The sequence below is a fragment of the Balaenoptera acutorostrata genome, chromosome 18, assembly GCF_949987535.1.
Source record: "Balaenoptera acutorostrata chromosome 18, mBalAcu1.1, whole genome shotgun sequence".
NCBI classification, from domain to species: domain Eukaryota; kingdom Metazoa; phylum Chordata; class Mammalia; order Artiodactyla; family Balaenopteridae; genus Balaenoptera; species Balaenoptera acutorostrata.
In genome coordinates this window covers 69,725,001-69,744,079 of record NC_080081.1, presented here as the reverse complement: position 1 = coordinate 69,744,079, position 19,079 = coordinate 69,725,001, and the positions used below count along the sequence as shown (strand labels likewise).

Here is a 19,079-nt window from a genome sequence, read left to right as displayed (position 1 = left end):
CATAATGATCATAAGTCCTGGGGTGGGTCAGATTAAAGGCTAACCAAGAATTTAGGCTTAAGACAGTTAATTAGCCAATTTTTGAAATCTGGCATTGCCAGGTTATTATAAAAAAGAGTTTTAACCAAGAAAAGGTTCAGTACTGGTTCAAATAAATTTCTACATTTTTATCTTTCCCTGTTAAAATTAATACCATGTACTACATTTATTCTTGGTGATAAGATTTAACACACAGTGCTAAAATAAAATTTAAAATCAGCTTATGACGTCTATTTTTAGAGCTTATACCATTTACGTAGTAAGTGGATATCATTTCAAATATAATCATTTAAGGAAAACAGTGAAAAGAACAGTTCAGTTGTTTTATTTTTTCAGTTCAAATAAATTGAATAAATTTCAAGAAAGAAAACAAAGTCTGCATAAATTTTAAAATTACCTTGCCTCACTTTCAATTTAATTTTCTAATAGCAAATATGCAACAAATTAATCAGTTATGAGAGTGTCATGTGTTCATGCAGATAAGTTAGGTAGTTGATGGCTGTCAGTAACAGTACCCCACCATCAGTGACTTGAACAATCAGTGGCACAATGGACTGTGAGTGAGTTTCTTAACAGTGGACTTAAGTGAGTCTCTCTGCTTCTCCTAGTTATCCTTCTAAGACTCAAGGTGGCTGCTTCAGCTCCCAGAATCAATTCAACATAGGAGACTTACCCCAACTAGAGGGCAGGACTCTTCTTCCTCTTTCACCCCCTTCTTCCTTCCTCCTCTTCCTTGTCTCTCTCTCTCTCTCCTCTTTCTTCTTCTCCTCTTGCTCTTATTCTCTTCTTCTTCTTTTTTTTTTTCTAAAAGAAACCCCTCAAGAAATTTCCTTCTTACGTCTCATGTGTCAGTCGGATCATATGCTATTCTCTGAGTCACCAGCAAAAGGGAATGGGATTATAATGATTGGCCTCCATGGAGCAATACTGGTTACCAGCCTAGTAGCTGTGGTGAAGCCAATCTTTCCTGTACCAGATGTAGCTCAATAATAGAACAAAATCTAGATTGTGTTAGCAGGGAATAAGGAATAACTGTCATGCAAGCAATCAGTGTCTGCCATAGAAAGTTTTTAGTTCTGATTTTATTTGGTCAGTTTGTCCTTAGTCTACTTATGTGATAGAAACAATGGTCTTTCCATTGCTAATGTTATATGCTAAGTTACCTAGGGATGGTAAATAAGGAGACTGTAATACCATGAAATACGTTACTACTAACATGAGTATCAGTGTATGGAGAGATACGATGTAATTTACTAACTGCAATATTAGTATCCCCCAAATGAATGATACTCAACTTTCCGTCCCTTAATACTGTGTGTGTCTTTCTGTGTTTTCTTTCATGGACTCTCATAAAATTTCCCAGACAGGATTTTACATAATTTTAAAAAATGTAAAAGATAGATAGTACTTTAATTTTTAGGACAAGAGAAAACATTCTGAGATCTAAGATGTAGTAGATGATATTTTGCAGTTCTTAAAAGGTGAGGATCATTGACTTAAATTTGATCATGGAGTAATCTCTTTTTTTTTCTGTTAGAGAATAGTTCATATTCTTGACTGATACCAAACTAAAGCAGTGTATTTCTCTGAGAATCGATATTGAATGTTTTATATGGCAGAGCTGCACTGCTGACCTTTGAGGTCTTTTTTCCTTTTTTTATTCAGTAAGTACTTGAATTTTACTGACTCATTTATACTCCCCTATCGTATCACTTCTGTGGCTAGCAGTATACATTTTCAGTACAGCTGGTCAGAGCAGGAGCTGCAGTCTGGTGATACAACAGATTGTCAGCTAACTATTCACTTGTTCTGCCTTTCAATACCAAACAACCAGCTATTGCAAAAATAAATTTTTTTAGCCAAATTCATTGACCTAGTCATATGTCTTTGAATCAAGTTAATACACTGTATTTTAAAAGCAGAAACAAAATAATAAATTATTATACTTGGACACACACAATCCATGCCGAAATGAATGCTAGGTTTTTGGTAATATGACATCTCAATTGTAAGTTATTTTCTTTTCTAATAACTCCATTTTAAATTTGTCTAGCTCTTATTTTTCACTTTAAAAATGGCATTATAAATAAAATCTAAACTTCTTATTCTTAAGCCAAAGAAATGTTCATTTCTGCTTTGTTTTTCTGCTATTTTAGCCATTCCACAAAGTCTGTAATGGATTTTGTCAATAGCAATGAAAATATTATTTTTGTACATAACACAATTCACCTCATTTCCCAAATGGTAGACAACATCATCATTGCTTGTGGAGGAATTTTACCTTTGCTCTCTGCTGCTACATCACCAACTGTAAGTACTTTGCCTCCATCTAGTGGTTATGTTTTATAATTACATTACTAGAGTGTGTCAGTGGTGTTCTATACTATAAACACGGATTTTAACAAGACTTGTTCACCTAAGGAAACTTTCTAACCATATAATTTAAAATTATATATATTTATATTCTCACCTCTTTTAATTGTCAGTCTTGGCTTCCAGCTGTGTGCATTTATGAACATATTTCTCTGGTAATTCTGATGAACATGCCTTAGGAAGAGCAATAACTGTGAATGATTTAGCTTTATTTTCTATATATTGTTTCTCTCTTCAAATCTACATTATAATAAACTGTTAAAATCTTTGTTCTGTAAATCTTGAAGTTCTAAATACAAGTACATGTTTATTGTATGATAATTAGAGTCATGAATCTAAATTTAGAAAAAGTCATCTTTAGACATTGTCTCATGACTTGCTTGAAATATTATTTTTAAACTTAATATTATTTTAAACGATATATAGGAGTTTTATACTTCTGTTCTCTGAGATTTAATCTTGAAGCCAGTAATTTGCTTCAAAAAGAGAATCGAATGATTGAATTCTTAGAGTGTTTCTTATTTAAAACTTAGGTACCTCAGATAGAAAAAGTATAAATGACAACATTTTTTTCTGTACCTGAAAAATTTCATAATCCTTAAAAACCTCAAAAAACTTTATGTTAGCCATATGGCATCTTTTAGAATTTTCATCTGACATGATTTACTGGTTCAACATTTATTTTTTAAAAATATAGACTTTCTCTAATAAAACATTGAAATGTATTAATATAAGTTTGAAAGGCATTTAATGTTACTTATGTCATTTAAAATATAATAGATAAATAAAATAACTATATTTTAGCTGTCTTTTAAAAAATATCTCTGATTCATGTTTTAAAAAAAACAGACTCCATAGCTAATTGCTCAGATGGGAAAGAATATAGAATTCTGCTTCTCATATTAACTGTGTTCTTGCTACCACATTGGAAACTCATCCATAAGCCCAAAATATATCCTTTTTCCAGAGAGAAACTTGCTGTTTTATTAAGATGTCTTTTACTTGATGAAGCAGTGTTTCCAAATTGATCTCTGGCTTTATTTCATCATTAACAAGCTTTCTCTACATAACTCTTTTTCTCACTGTCCCTTTGCCGCCACCCCTGGAGCAGCACTGAAACTTAAATATCAGCAGCAAAAAGGATGTATCCTCAGCACCTCCCCCTCACAGGCACATGTACTTCTATTTCATCCATGAATTTATTCGAGTCTCCAAAGGCAAGAAGGCTAGTTCAGCAGGGAGTGCAGCAGAACAGGTCCTAATTAGGGCCTTCATGAAATTAGCAGCTGACCAAGGAAATTGAATCAGGAAGAAAAATAGTTGATGGTGTGTGAAGAGTGCAGGTATCCCGTGAGATTAACATACCATCCCTTCTTTTTAATCTCTGATTTCCTCTCATGATTTATACCAAATTCTGTTAAATTGAGAGTTATATGTGATGTTAAAAATACATTCTAATATTGAGGCAGGAAGAGGCTTTGTTTTGTTTTTTCCCTCTTCTATGCATTAAAGACTGACTTAATGTTTCATCCTGGCATTTTTCTTCATCCTATAAATTTTTTTATGTCTTATAAATTAACATTTGTTGTCAGGAAATTTTAAAATGTTATACTGAAATTTACTTTAAAATATAATATTGTTTTAAAATTTTCTGTAGAACAAAAATGACCTTTATAAAAAATTAGCAGTAGACATGAAATTTGTATAGATTTGAAATATTCACATTACTAGTCTTCCAAATTTTAAAACTAGGTCTCTATCAAAATAGAGAAAATAATTAATGAAGTTTCAATAAACAATATGATTTAAATAATATGTCACTACCCCATTTGCTTATTTTTTATTTTGTAGTGAATATACAATAAAGATACTGACATTTAGAGGTTCTACTTCCAAAATTATTACCTGTGCAGTTTTGATCTCTGTAGTTTGGAATTTGAAACTATGGTACTTATTTCTTAGACTGTTCTCAACAGACTTTGGAATTCATTCAATTGTAGAAACTTTTCTTCATTGTCTCTGTCTCTGTATTTCTGTTATTTTGGTCCATTAGCTGATTGTACCTATACCTGGTTGTACAACGTAGCTAATTTTATGTTCTTTGAATAAATTGCTTCCTAAAAGCGAGAACCTTTTCTCCCACTTCCTACTGGGAGAAAACGTGGTTGGTGTCAACTGTTGAGTAATGTCTTCTATTACTTGATTGTATAATATTCTTGCTAAAAATTGTAATGTAGTAGAGGGGAAGAGTTAGGAAGGAGGAGGTTGAATAAAGAAAGAAATGAGAACTGAAGATATGGAGCTTTTTAACTTAGATTTTTAAAAAAAATTTTTATTGGAGTATAGTTGATTTACAATGTTGTGTTACTTTCTTTAACTTAGATTTAAAATATAAAAAGCCAAAAGAGAATTTTGGATAGAATAAGTGAAAAAGGAAACACTGGCAATATATAGATAACCAAAGGGAAACATTGTCATATAGATGGCTTTAGAATTTCAATCCTATATGAAGAGAGATAGAAACATTTGAAACTAATGTTTGAGTGATCTGTAATTTTGTTTAGGTTTGTGGAGTTCTTTAGAATATTCATACATTATATACAGATATGTATTTAAGGAATAAATATGAGTAATGATGGTATGCAGTGGTTGACAAATTTATTCTGTGTATGGATCATATAGTAAATATTTTCGGTTTTGTGGGCTCTATGGTATCTAACTACTGAAATTTGCTGTTGTTTGCAAAAGCAGCCATATATCATAACACAGAAGAGTATGTGTGGGTGTGTTTCAATAAACCTTTATTTATATTTGACTTGTAGGTCCTAGTTTGCTGACCACTGACTTACAGCACCATTTTCACATAAAATACAAATGTCATAGTGTAAAACTTCATTACTTACTCCTGATCATTAAATATTCAATAGTTAGAGCTTAAGGTAAATTCATTTTTCCTATTAAATAAGAGCTTGCATTTGACTTAATGAACATTTATTAAAGTTTAATTTTTAACACAGTTTCACTGGTGGTTGTGATCATTATGTTTCATTAGAAGATATGTAACTTTTCCCACGCAGCCATACTAAATATTTTTAGCATTTGACACGTCTAATGTTGAAACTGTATTTAATTTTGAGTAGGTAAGTAGAATGCTAAGTATTTTTTATAATTTCTATTAAAAGCTCAACCCAGGAAAATGTCTTTTCCATTTCTCAGTGTAAGTGTGGATCTCAGATAATTTACTCCTTTTCATCAAAAACAAACTTTTGTTTCCCAATAATCAGTGAGACTCAAACACAATTTTTCTTGAAGTTATGATTTAATTGAAGGCATACGGGTTTTAGCATAGGATAAATGTGTATTTTAACCTGGGTTCTACCACTTACTAGAAATGATGTCAACCTTAATTTCTTCATTTTAATGGTGTTAATTTTACTTATCCCACAGGGAGTTTGTGAAAATTAAGTTAGGTAATGTCACTAGACGGAGATGACTCTTACTGAATGTTTCCCTCCTTTACTTCCTTTTGGAACTTTTTATTCAGAATTGTATCATGGTGGAATGATCTTCCCATTTATAGAGTAAGCCTGTCACACTCAGAATTCTGAAGTTTAAAATAGGACATTTGAACCAAGTTAGTTACTATGGGTGATCCATTTTGATGGCAAAAAACTAAAATGGTATAATCTTGTCTGTTCTCTCCATGGCATTGGCATAGTGGTGGTTTATTTTCTGCCCTGGGACCTTATGTGAATACAGTAATCCATACTAAGGATGACATTTGTGTATTGCTGTTGCAGTACCTTCACGTGAGAAAATTTGAGCTGTTTTATCTTACTTGTACGGAAATATTTCAGTGGAAACTTTAAGGAAAAAGAATATAGATATACAAATATTTGTGTTATAATGCCACCTCAAACTTAATATTCATTGAAAAAGCAGGACTTCATTGGAGTTTCAGTTTTACCTAGATTATTTAAAATCTTTTGTAGCATAGAAAATAAATTACATAGTTTCAAGTCTCTAAATTAGAACAATAGTTTTAACTTAAGTAGTCAGGGGAAAAAAATAGAACTCTTCGTATGTAGGTTGACCAGTCTTTGATTTGGGGCAGGAGCATTATTTTTGTTGTTGAGGTTTTGAAGTTAATGTTTCTATGACTAGTCAGTTGCATCCTCTCATTTATTTTCTATACATTGCTCAAGTTGGTCATGAATGAAAGCAAGGAATTGGAGAAAAAAATGAAGATTAAACAAAGAACATGGATCAACTACAAATTGCATAATCACTTAATGATTTTAAGTTGACCATTTTGGTCAACCATCCAGAACACTGAACGTTTAGAATTTCATTCAGTGTCACGTATGGTTTCATTTTCTCTTTTGATAGAAAAATAATAGAGACTGGTATTTCTGGCTTTCCTAATAGTTTCATAATCCTGAGAAAGAAGAGGAACTTTTTATGTCAAAAAATGATGACAAGGACTTAATTTTAATTTATATTTTCTTACCATTATTGGAAAATATAGCTAATAGATTTGGAAAAACTACTAATTTTCTTTGTGTTTTGTTTATCTCATAACACTGATTATATTTTAGTATTCTCAGGGTGCTTTTATATGTTCTCCTATACTATTTGAAAATAGTTTATTTTGAAATTTATGCTCACATATAATGTCAGAAATCAAAGAATAGTTGTTGACTTTTATTATGAAACTTAATTCTATCCAAAAATTTTTAATGTACTGAGTATAATTCTTAATAATACTCTGAAACTTAGTACAAAATCTATGTAATTATCTTAGTTCACATGCGACCTCATTTAGTGTATCAGTAAGTTCTTTTCTAGCAAGGGAAAGTGGTTTTTAAGTTAGAATCACTCAAATATTTTATTATCTTATTAATTACTGGGGATTTTGTTCTATAGGAAGGGCTCCAAATATTTTAGGAAACAAAATAGCATGATTCCTTAATAAAAATTCTAGAAGGTTGGTACAGTTTATTTTCCTAAGTCATTTCTGCTTAAACTGGTAGTGAGCTAGGGCTTTTACAGAGACATTATGTTAGTTTAGTTATTAAAATGTTTCCTTGGTCATCTTCTAGGAAAAGATAACTTATTTTGTAAAATAGAGTATGCATCATTTCTAATATATGAACTATATTTACACATATATTAATTATTTGGGCAGTTACTCTAATGAAAAAAATAAATAGAAGTCTATTTGATATTTAATCTTAATCATATGTAACTTATAAAATGAATATCTCTTCTGAGAATTGTTGCTTTTAATAAAATAATCAAATATAATTTTTAATATATTATTTTGCGTTTCAATTTTACATTGTATTTTCATTTAATTTTAATAATTTGCTTTTCTTGTACTTTTTTGGTCTGTTGTCTGTTTTGTCTAATGCATGTCCAGGGTTCTAAGGTTAGTATTACTTCAGTAATATTCAGGTTTTCAGTTTTAAATTTTATTTTTGCTTATTTATGAAATTTTTGACTTGGTTATATTTTGAGTTTCCATACCATCTTTAACATTAGGCATATCTTTGGTATATTTAAAAGATTCATTAGAAGGATTATTTTCTCAGTGCACTGATGAATTACTGTTTTATTATTCACACTAATCTTTAGACTAAGCTATCAGAATATAATGAAAACAATAATATTTCAGTCATATGTACAATCAGATTTTAACTGGTTCCAAAGAAAGGAAATTGGTTGGAATATATGTTAAGATTTAATAATAATCATATCTGGGTGATCTTTATTTTTAAACCTATGTTATGATGTTTATATAACATTTCATCATATTTACAAATTACTATTACATAGAATTAATAAGAACTCCCTTTTAGGTTATTGGTTAAGAATGCTTTTTAGTTTAAAATTTTATTTTGTTTAGTCAAAAATAACAGTTTGGCAAATTTCATGGATGATTAATAATTCTGTTTATAATTTCTGTTTATAATTTACTCTTTAAAAATGAAAACATTTTGAAGCTTAAGCCTTGTACACCCCAAAATACTTCAAAATAAGATCATTAACTAATAAAATGAGTTAGAGTTCCCATAATTTTAGTTATTCAAAATGATGAATTTCTTTGAGAGTACATCTATAGATATCCTAAAAATCTAATATTTTGGAAAGTTTTCAGAATACTTAATGGACTTAAGCAATGGCCAGATCTCCCATTCCATTATAAAACACTTATGTTGATAACTGATATTTTAAAAGGAGGTTTTATATAAAATTAATTTTTAAACTTTTATTATAAACAATTGTGTTGTGGTCACCGATTTTTAATTCACTCTATGAAATGATGCTGTATATCAGTGAAGTGCTAGCAAATGAGGAATCTTTATTTAAAAAATCCAAGTAATGAATTAATCATTTCTTTAGGTCATGGATACCGAATTGGCATAATGTTGTAAATCAACAATTGAAAAAAAAATTTTTGTCTATTTCCAAGCTCCTCTTAGAGAGAATGATTTTAACACTATTTTGATGTTAAATAGAAGGGAGAAAGGTTGTTACATTTTATACTCCATTCATAATCGTTTAGTTATATAAGTGCTTGCAGTAGCCAGCTGTCTCTTTTCTTACCCATGTTGTACACAAGAAGTGTTTAAAAGGTCGTTTTTTAATCAGTGTTTCCTGCTGACATTTCCATGTTAATGTGAGTAGGGATATGTCTAGGTAGAATGATGGGTATAAATAATGTCAAGTGGAGCATTAAATAGAAGCAGATACCTATGATATATGCTTACCTTGTAGTTGAATTTATCATTTGGTGCAGAAGTAAGGTTAATCCATATGGCTAGTGTGCCCATTTTCAGAAAATTTAAACAGTAGTACTTTTTATTTATAAAGCATTCCTTACTTTTCTCTGATTTTGAGGCACTGAGAAAATGAGGTCTAGTCATAATGAACCAAAATAATTAAAATGTTATGTAATGCACAATGAAAAATAAAATAAGAGATGTTGCTATTGCTTACAAAATACAGAGTTATACATCTTAACGAAACACAATGCTTTGTACCATTCCCTTTCAAAGCAGGAAATTATATTTTACCATAGACAATAGTGTAGTGAAAGTACAGCTTCACCAGTCTAGAATGCTACTGATTCTTCTTATTGCTAGTGTCACAAATTAATATCGGTAGAGGAATTAATGATCTTGAGTATTTTTACCCTAGATTTTTATTGTTCATACAAGATACCTAGTGGTTTCACTTTATTCTGAAATGGATAAGAAAGTGTCATAATTTGACAGTTGTCTCCCTTTGATATCAAATGAAAGCACCACATATCTTTCCTATTGCTCATCATACATTTATAGGAAAGAAAAATTAGCACATATATTTTTATAAATGAGAATGAGGATTTTAGGAAAGAAATATGAGTTTTATGTCTTTGTTAACTAATAAAATAGAACAAAACTAGTGTAAATATATACATGTGATTACTTCTAAATATCTTTATGAAATGATCTTAAGTTTGGAATGTAGTTTTTACAAGTAATGATATTGCAATCTAACATTGATTTTAAAAATAGATTTTTCCTTTATTTAAAGATAATTCATAGGTAAGCTAATTAAATTTGATAACTAGCTCTTGTGATATATGGAGTTTATGATTTATAACTTATTTTGTTTATAAAATAACTAAACTACTGTTAACCTGCAGTATGTATGTACATGTATTATATTTCCAAATTTTAAGCAAGATTTAAATCTTCTACTTTTTTTTTTTTTTTTTAAATCTTCTACTTTTTTAAAGACGGAATTGGAAAATATTGAAGTGACACAAGGCATGTCAGCTGAGACAGCAGTAACTTTCCTCAGTCGATTGATGGCTATGGTTGATGTACTTGTATTTGCCAGCTCTCTAAATTTTAGTGAGATTGAAGCTGAAAAAAACATGTCTTCTGGTGGTTTAATGCGACAGTGCCTAAGGCTAGGTAAGTCTGTTAAGAATAACGGTACATGTTAAATAACTACAGATTACTTTTTGATGCTCTGTGATACATAAAGTATTAATGATACAATTTGATGATTATGTAATGTAGAGATTATTTTGTAATTCTTCAGAATTACTAAATTAAAAAATTATAGTATCTTCACATTGGAGATTTCATGGAATTGATCTTTAATGGATTCTAATTTGAAATAAAGTCAAATATATTTTGAGTTGTTTCAGAATCAGTTGGACAATAACCTTTTTCACTGAAGTGATTTTAATGTAAATCTATTTATGAATCCTTATTTTTGGTAAACTAATACAGAGGATAGTTGTCCTGGGCCCACAAATGTATCAGAAAACCAACGACTAGTTTTATACACATAATGCTAAAGGATAAAATTGACCATGCCAATCTCACTGTTTCTCAGAATGCACAGTTAACATTAATAAACATTAGTGTACCTAATAACACTAATAAACATTAACACTAATAAACATTACTATACCTATGATTTTTTTTTGCTGCTATCTTGTGTTGCAAATAAAATTTAGTCCTGAAAACTCTTAGTAAATTTAGACCAGCTCCTTAGGCAGGAATCATTCTTACATCTCGTACCTTTTTTAAAGGGAAAAATTATTTATACTATTTAGTCTTTACAGGGGACCAGACAACTACTGTTTTCAGACCAAAATGGCTACTATTTTCATACTTGCCTTAAAGTGTGAACAGGGAGGACATGAGAAAGTAAGGCATTTGATAGGGAGGACATTCTTGATATGTATTCTTTTTATCCATAATTTTAAAAATTATGTAAAAATCTACACATATATATATAGTTGCAGGGGAGAAGTTGTTTCTAATCCAAGGATGGAATAAGAACTTGATTTAAGAATGGTGGAATAGGGCTTTCCTGGTGGCGCAGTGGTTGAGCATCTGCCTGCCAATGCAGGGGACACGGGTTCGAGCCCTGGTCTGGGAAGATCCCACATGCCGCGGAGCAGCTGGGCCCGTGAGCCACAATTACTGAGCCTGCGCGTCTGGAGCCTGTGCTCCGCAACAAGAGAGGCTGCGATAGTGAGAGGCCCGCGCACCACGATGAAGAGTGGCCCCCGCTTGCCGCAACTAGAGAAAGCCCTCGCACAGAAACGAACACCCAACACAGCCAAAAATAAAAATAAATTTAAAAAAAAATGGTGGAATAAATGTACTTTTTAATGTTTTGTGTTTTTGTATTTTCCTGAGAGGAGTCATTTCATCTCCATTATAAGGGAAAGATTGACCACATGGAGATCTCTGTCAGCCAAGAGGTGTGGAATACTTACTGTGGGCCATCATGGACATTTCCATTGATATTTAACAATAGCTTACAGATTGAACTTTGTTAGAAAGAGAAATATTTTTTAAATGCCCGGATATCTTGAAAACTGCATTTATTTGGTTATTCTGAACTTTTATTTCTGAATATATTCCAAAGCTTTACTGCTGATTTCATTTTTATCCTGATAATTCTTAGCAGATTTGTTTTTTTATCATCCACAGGAAAGTTTTATAAGTGAATAATAATGAAGCAAACAATTATATGTATGTGCTGTTTACTGTTCTAAGCACTTTTCATATATTGATTCAGTTAATCCTCATAACAGTCCTCTAAGGAAGTTACTGTGTTTATACTCATTTTACCATGAGGAGACTGAGGCACAGATAGTTTAAGCAGCTGGCCCAAGATCACACAGCCCATAAGTGGCAGAGCCAGGATTCAAACTTAGGTGGCCTGATTCCAAAATCTGTACTGTTTATTACTATGCTTTACTGCTTCTTAAAATAAGTAAGTGAATAGAAAGCATGTACTTATTGAATGCTTGTTGACAAAGGTGACGTTCCCACCATGAAAATAGGTAGATATTGGGACTTGTGAGGCCTGACTATATGGATGTACACTGTTATTGCCTGAAATGGGGAGCTGTGCTCTATATAGTCACCAAGATAGTCAACTTAAGGGCAGAAGAATTATTATTTAAAAAATCATCAAATATGAATAAGTTTTAAAAAAATTTTAATTGATCCATAAATTTCAGAATTTTGAAGGTTGGAAGGGGATAGAATAAGGAAGGATATATTGGGAGCTTCAAAGACCCTGTAGTATTCTGTTTCTTCAGCTGGTTGGTAGTTTATGGGTAATTTGTTTTTATTTTTTAACTACATGAATGTTTTATGTATACTTTTCATTACTGTGTTTCCTAATTTAAAGCAATATTTATTGATCTGGTTGATTTTAAGAATAATAATGGGATGGAGAAAGTGGAAAGAAAGAAAAAATAGAACCAAGCGATTTTTTAAAACGCGTCAAAGTCAGCAATTTACATCAATAATATGCTTTCATTTTTTAAAATAGTTTGCTGTGTTGCTGTGAGAAACTGTTTAGAATGTCGGCAGAGACAGAGAGACAGGGGGAACAAACCTTCCCATGCAAGCAGTAAACCTCAAGAAGCTCCCCAAGGTGTGACTGCCACAGCAGCTTCCAAGGTAATTAAACATTTTCTATGTTAAATATAATGTACCTTAAAAAAATTTTTTTTAAGTTCATGAGAACAAAGTGACATGGTATCGCTTGATAATCAGGCAGATGGAGGCTCTGGTCCTGGCTTCTCTTCTTCAGAATTGTATTATCAAGATTACTTAACCTCTCTGAGACTGGTAATTTTTGGTTACTCAGTGAAGATACTAATAATTTCTACCTCATAGGGTTCTTATAAGGATTATAGCAGTTCATAGCACTGAAAAGTTCTGAATTATTACTATTCTTAATAGTTACATATATTTTCACAGAGTTCAGTATATGAATAATGCGCTTTTTAAATGGATACGCTTTTGGGGATAGAATTCCCATGATAGTCAACTAAAAGATATTGAATGCCCATGAAATGGATGAATGGTGTACAGTATTTCGGAATGCAGCAGTGATTATCATTCTAAATTAGCTCTATTTATTGTATGTTCAACTGACCATTTGCATCACTTCAGAGTTTCAGTAACGTGACTTTTAGGTCCTGCATGCTTGACTGTTGCTTACTTCAGCTACAACTTGGAATCCCTTACCCTTGCTTTTACTATTTTATCTTCTTTATTTATTACTATTTTATTTTAGTCACACTGTAGACTTCATGTAGTTCATCAGAATTTGTTTTAACCTTTAGACTTACACATAGCTTCCCCTTTCTTGAAATGTCCATCCTTATTTTTCACCCCAGTGACTCTATTCCACTCTTGGCTTTAGCTTAAGTTCAACTCTCTGAGGAAAATGTTTTCTAATACCGTCACCGCCAACCCAGTCTAGGGGAAGTTCCTCTGTTTGATATTTTCATAAAACCTGGTATGTCTCTTGTCACTCACGGTACTTGTAATTAGATGTTTGATACTGAAGGTTCAATAAATGAAGGCATGAAGTAAAAGTTTAATTCATTTAAAAAGTTCTATGGCTTCAAACTTTTGCAGTTTTCAGGCAGAACAGCCACACATTTAGTCTATCTGTAGGTAGCGTCTTTCTTTTTCACTACTGCTAGAGACACATTCCTAAAATAATTAGACCATATATTATTTTATTGCTGACAAGTCTCCACAAAGCTCTTCATTGCTTAGAAAATTAAATAGAAACACATCAGCAGTCATGCTTCATGTTATTTGTGTAGGCACAGGAGACTGTATGTTACTTGAGGGCATGTTCGTATCTTATACATCTTTATAATTACAGAGCGTCTATCGCACAGCACAAACTCTAGAATCAAACAGCTCTGAGTTTGTATCCTGGCTCTACCACTTACTGGTTTTATGAACCAAGACACATTCCTTAGTCTCTTGTGCCTCAGTTTTTCATTTTAAAGACTGGAAGACAGTTTTCCAGTCTTTAAAATGAATATATATATATATATATATATATATATATATATATATATATCTTAATGTATAAGGTGTTTGTATGAATTAAATAAAAAGCAGTAATGCTTTAAAGTACTTAGTAATTCCAGAAATGCAGTGAACATTCAATTAATACTAATTACCTTCCTCTTTCTAGGAGTTAGCCATTCAATATATATATCATGAAATGAATAAATAAGTTAGTATTTTTGAGAGCTTAGATCTTAAAGGTGTCTGTACTTAATTCAGAAGATAATAGGGAACATTTCAAGCCTGTCAAGCCAAGTAGTACACTGATTGTAGAACATGGACAAAAAAGCTCAGTGAGAGGGAAATCCATAGTAATTTAGTTGAGCTAGTCAGTGTCTCTCTAGCAAGAACCTTGACAATGAAAGATGGATTATAAGTGATGGATATAGAAATATTAGGGGAAAAGTTGACTTGGTAAGAAAACACGTTTCAGAATAGAGAATCAGTGGAGAGAGTTTTGTGGTTTTTTTTCCCTATTTTTATTCATTTTTAATGTGGCACTTGAGTAAGTAAACCTTAGTTAATTTTGGTGTGTTACTAACCTGAGTGAACTTGTATTAGCCACATGGTTTCTTTGCACCTCATTTTTTATACTTTCTAAAAAGGAGCAGTAATACAAGCTTTTCCTATAAAAATGTCTCAAATTAGATTATGGACATAGAAGTACTTTGTAAACTGTAGAATAGTATATAAATTAAAATATATACTAAGTTTTCATGTATGCTATGAACAGTATATTATTTCTTTAATCATTCTTTGTTAAAGATTATTAGCCTATTTTTACATATTAAAGCTGAGGTTCAGAGAGGTTAAGTATCTCACCTAAGGTTATATACCTGGTTAGTTTTGGAATTGTAATGGAAGCCAAATAATTATCAACCTTCAAATACCATACTCTTTTCACTATTCTGTGCTGCAAAGGAGTCAAACATCTTAAGAGTGAAATAGAATAATTGAGGTTTACAGAGAAACAGAAGGAGACTTATTTATTATTAATTAGTTAGAGTAACAGGTTACTTTATATGCAGGAATTGTATTTGGTACTTTACATACATTATCTAATTTAATCCACACAATTCTTAACATACTTTGTAAGTGAAAAAGTACTAGATTGAGTTTCAGGGATCTTTGCTGTCTTGCAAGTTTGCTATGTGACATGTTACCTAAAATGTGTGGATTTTTGTGTCTTCAGCTATAAAAAGGATTTTGGTGGTAATGATCTTTAATGTCTTTCAGCTTTAATATTAAGGCCACGACTAAAGTTTTTTTTTTGCTCACCTTTCTAACATTTTGTAGATCATGAAATGCTTTCACATATGAAATCTCATGTAATAATGTAACAGAATAATTTCATACATTATAAAAGCATGATGGATAAGTGAACGCGATGACTTAAAGAGACTTATTAACTAGAGGTAGGCAGTGTGAGGCTCAGAAAAAGTTACTAACAAACTTGAGGTCACACAGCAGAGATTTGAGCCCAGAGTATAAGATTAATATTTTTTATGCCATAATCTTCTAGCCTTTCTTTGTCTATAGCGGTAGCTATGCTGATAAAGAATAAGAACACTAGTAAGCGAAACCATGACAGGAGTAGAAGAGAACAGAAAAAGTGCCTTGTAATAGCATATTGTTGTCAATAAATGTTGTTCAATGAAGAGAGGAGGTAAAGAATGTGGCCAGTTTAATGACTAAATTAAAGGTATTAGAAATTATACTACTATATAAGTTTCTGTATTATACTATTTTTTCACAATTCTCTCTCTTTTTTTTTTAAGACTCCACTAGAGAATGTTCCAGGTAACCTTTCTCCGATTAAGGATCCCGATAGACTACTTCAGGATGTTGATATCAATCGCCTTCGTGCAGTTGTCTTTCGGGATGTGGTAAGTTATGCCTGCTTGATTTCCCAGGAAAAAACTTTCCACTGTCATTTGTGTAAAATAATTTAAATTCTATAAGAAAACTGCATATTAAAACTAAATGTCCTAGTGTCAGGGATTGTAGGTATATAACATGCTTCTGTTTGTAAAATGGTCGAGCTTAGCTTTATCTGAAAGCTTATTGATATGTTATTTTTTTTAATGATGTTAAATTTTTATTTAATTTGTATGGATACTAAGAATAGGGATAACTTTGAAAATTATAGTTGACTTTATCTTGAATCACCTACTCCTGTTATTTTTTTTAACGATGTTAAATTTTTATTTAATTTGTATGGATACTAAGAATAGGGATAACTTTGAAAATTATAGTTGACTTTATCTTGAATCACCTACTCCTGTCTTTTAGTATTCCTTGCTCCATCTCTAGGTACTGAATATTTTGCTAATATCAATGTTCCTTGTATTATGGATAAAAGGGATTAATTCATTAAGGTGTTGTTGGCAGTTACGTTTGGGGGGCAGTTACTTTTGAGATAAGAATCTGCATTTTAAAATATAGATATCAATGGGAATTTGAGTTAGAAAGGTTGCATAATAAAGCTTATTGAAAAGATAGCTTAAGGAAACGGTTTCATGGAACCCTCCAATTATATGATCACTTATTCAAAGTAAGTATAGATAAGATTGGCCTTTCCACAAGTTGTGTAGAAACATACACAGCATTTCACAGCAGACGCAATATTGGCAGTACCCCTTAGTATAGTTGCTATTTATCAGCCATTTTTGATTCTATTTTTCTTATTTTAATTGATGATTTATGAAACATAGAAGGAAGTTTATGTTTTAAATTTACATTTAATAATAAATTGGATAGAGTACTTTGTACTTGAGAAAGTGGTTAAAATATATTTAAGTCATACAGCATAATACTGCATGGTAGGAATATATGATAGAAAAATTTTCACTCTTTAATATATATCAGTGCTTATAAATCACTAAGAAAATTACAACCATACCAACAGAAAAATAGGCAGTGGCTATAAAATATGAAAATAAGGTAACAAACATATGATTTAGAAGTCAGTATAACCAGTAGTCAAAGAAATGCAAATTTAAAACAAGAGTGAGATAAATATTTTACCATTAAATAAACTAAAAAATTTAAATAATATTACCTGTCATTACAAGGATGCATTGAAACATGCGCTATGACTTATCACTGGTAGGAATAGAAGTTGAATAAACTTTTTGGAAAGCTCTGTACCAACATGTGTTAAAACTCTTATAAATATTGATGCTTATTACCCAGTGGTTCTACTCAAGCTATTTAAGCTCATGTGCTCATCAGAGTTGCCTTCAGGAAAATTGACAACATTGTAAATATCCAATATAGAGCTTAATAGATCATAGTATATTCATTTAACAAGAAACTGTGCAGCTATTAACATCTTATTTTTGAGGGAAACTTAGTGACATGTAAAATGCTCATGATATATTTTAAGGGAAAGCAGCAGTATGCAAAAATACTTATACTACGCAAATATTACATTTGTATGCCAAGTGTACATACATGCACATGTTCACCTTTATTCTTTTTTTAAAAAGTCTGGAAAAAAGTACCCAAGTGCTACCAGTGATTATCTCTAGGTATACAGTTTTTATTTTGTATTTTTTTTGTATTTTCTATAGTAAACCTGTATTGCTTTTGTAGTTAAAAAATAAAGGAATTTTTAAAAATAGGAGATAAAACATATAATAGTATAAAAATCATGCTGTGAGAAACTCTATAATCTGGACTTGAATTTGGACTTGGGAAAAAATTACTAATAGTTTAACCATTTAGAAATGGGAATTATTCATCCTGGAAAAAAACATGTTGTAGAAAGATTTTTTTTTAAATGATAGATGATTTAAACATGGAGTATGTCTTCATCTCCAAGAGACCCATTCGAACCTGACATAGAAGGGGTTTATGTTAAGTGTGACATTGCATTTAAATTGTTAGTAAATTCTGCATCAGGTTATTGTGGTGGATTATCATAATTTTTCTAGTATCTATAGATGTTTTGTAACTATACTGGATAACCCAACAGTGGTGCTTATTAGCTTTATTCCTGAAGGAAGGGAATTAGTGTTCCCAGGTGTACCTTCCAAACATCATGGAGGTAACATAATTTGTGTTCACTGAGTTTATACTGTGTATCAGACACTTAATATATATTACCTCAGCTTTCAGTAAAAGGTTAAGAGAAAGCTAAGACTCAGAAACATTAAGATCACACAGCTAGTGTGAGGTAGAGTCAGAATCCCAAGGCAGATCTTTGCAAAGCACTCTCTTTTTTACCACCGTATTTCGTAAATTCTAAGGTACACTTTTTTTTTCATTTTAAAGAATATCCAAAATTTGGAAGTATTTTACAGTTGCTATATTTTACAGTCAATTGTAGAAATTATAGTAAGATTTCTACTTAACTTTTGAAATTTTTACGAATCAATAGTCATTTTTAGTTGTCTTAATTTCAAAACCACATGAGATAAAAAATTAGGTCTTTAAGGAAAAATTATATATATAAAAGCTGTCTGTTACCCACAGAGTATGAAATAGTAAATTCATAATATTTCAGAACAAATTTAATCTATTTTGGTCTATTTGAAACTCTTGTCTTTTTTTATTCAGACGTTAAATTATTCTTTTCAAGCTTGTGCTATCTGCATATCTTATAAATATGCATTCTCCGTTGTTATGGAAGTAATAGATACTAGTAGTGGAGAGGACAAAGAATAAAATTTTGTGCCATATTCAGCAAAATCTTAACATTCTCATTTTTTGAAATTACATTCCAACCTGTAAATCAGATGATATATTTAT

General features: G+C 31.1%; 1 protein-coding gene across 6 annotated transcripts in view; it reads left to right on the top strand.

Annotated features, from left to right (window-relative positions):
• NBEA (neurobeachin) overlaps positions 1 to 19,079 on the top strand; it is a 631,767-nt gene that overhangs the window by 193,182 nt on the left and 419,506 nt on the right. For all 6 annotated transcript variants that reach the window (XM_057532889.1, XM_057532888.1, XM_057532885.1 and 3 more), the window contains exons 24-27: positions 2,196 to 2,349; positions 10,199 to 10,379; positions 12,775 to 12,905; positions 16,103 to 16,210. In XM_057532889.1, the coding sequence (XP_057388872.1) occupies positions 2,196 to 2,349; positions 10,199 to 10,379; positions 12,775 to 12,905; positions 16,103 to 16,210 (574 nt within the window). The remainder of the gene's footprint in view (positions 1 to 2,195; positions 2,350 to 10,198; positions 10,380 to 12,774; positions 12,906 to 16,102; positions 16,211 to 19,079) is intronic.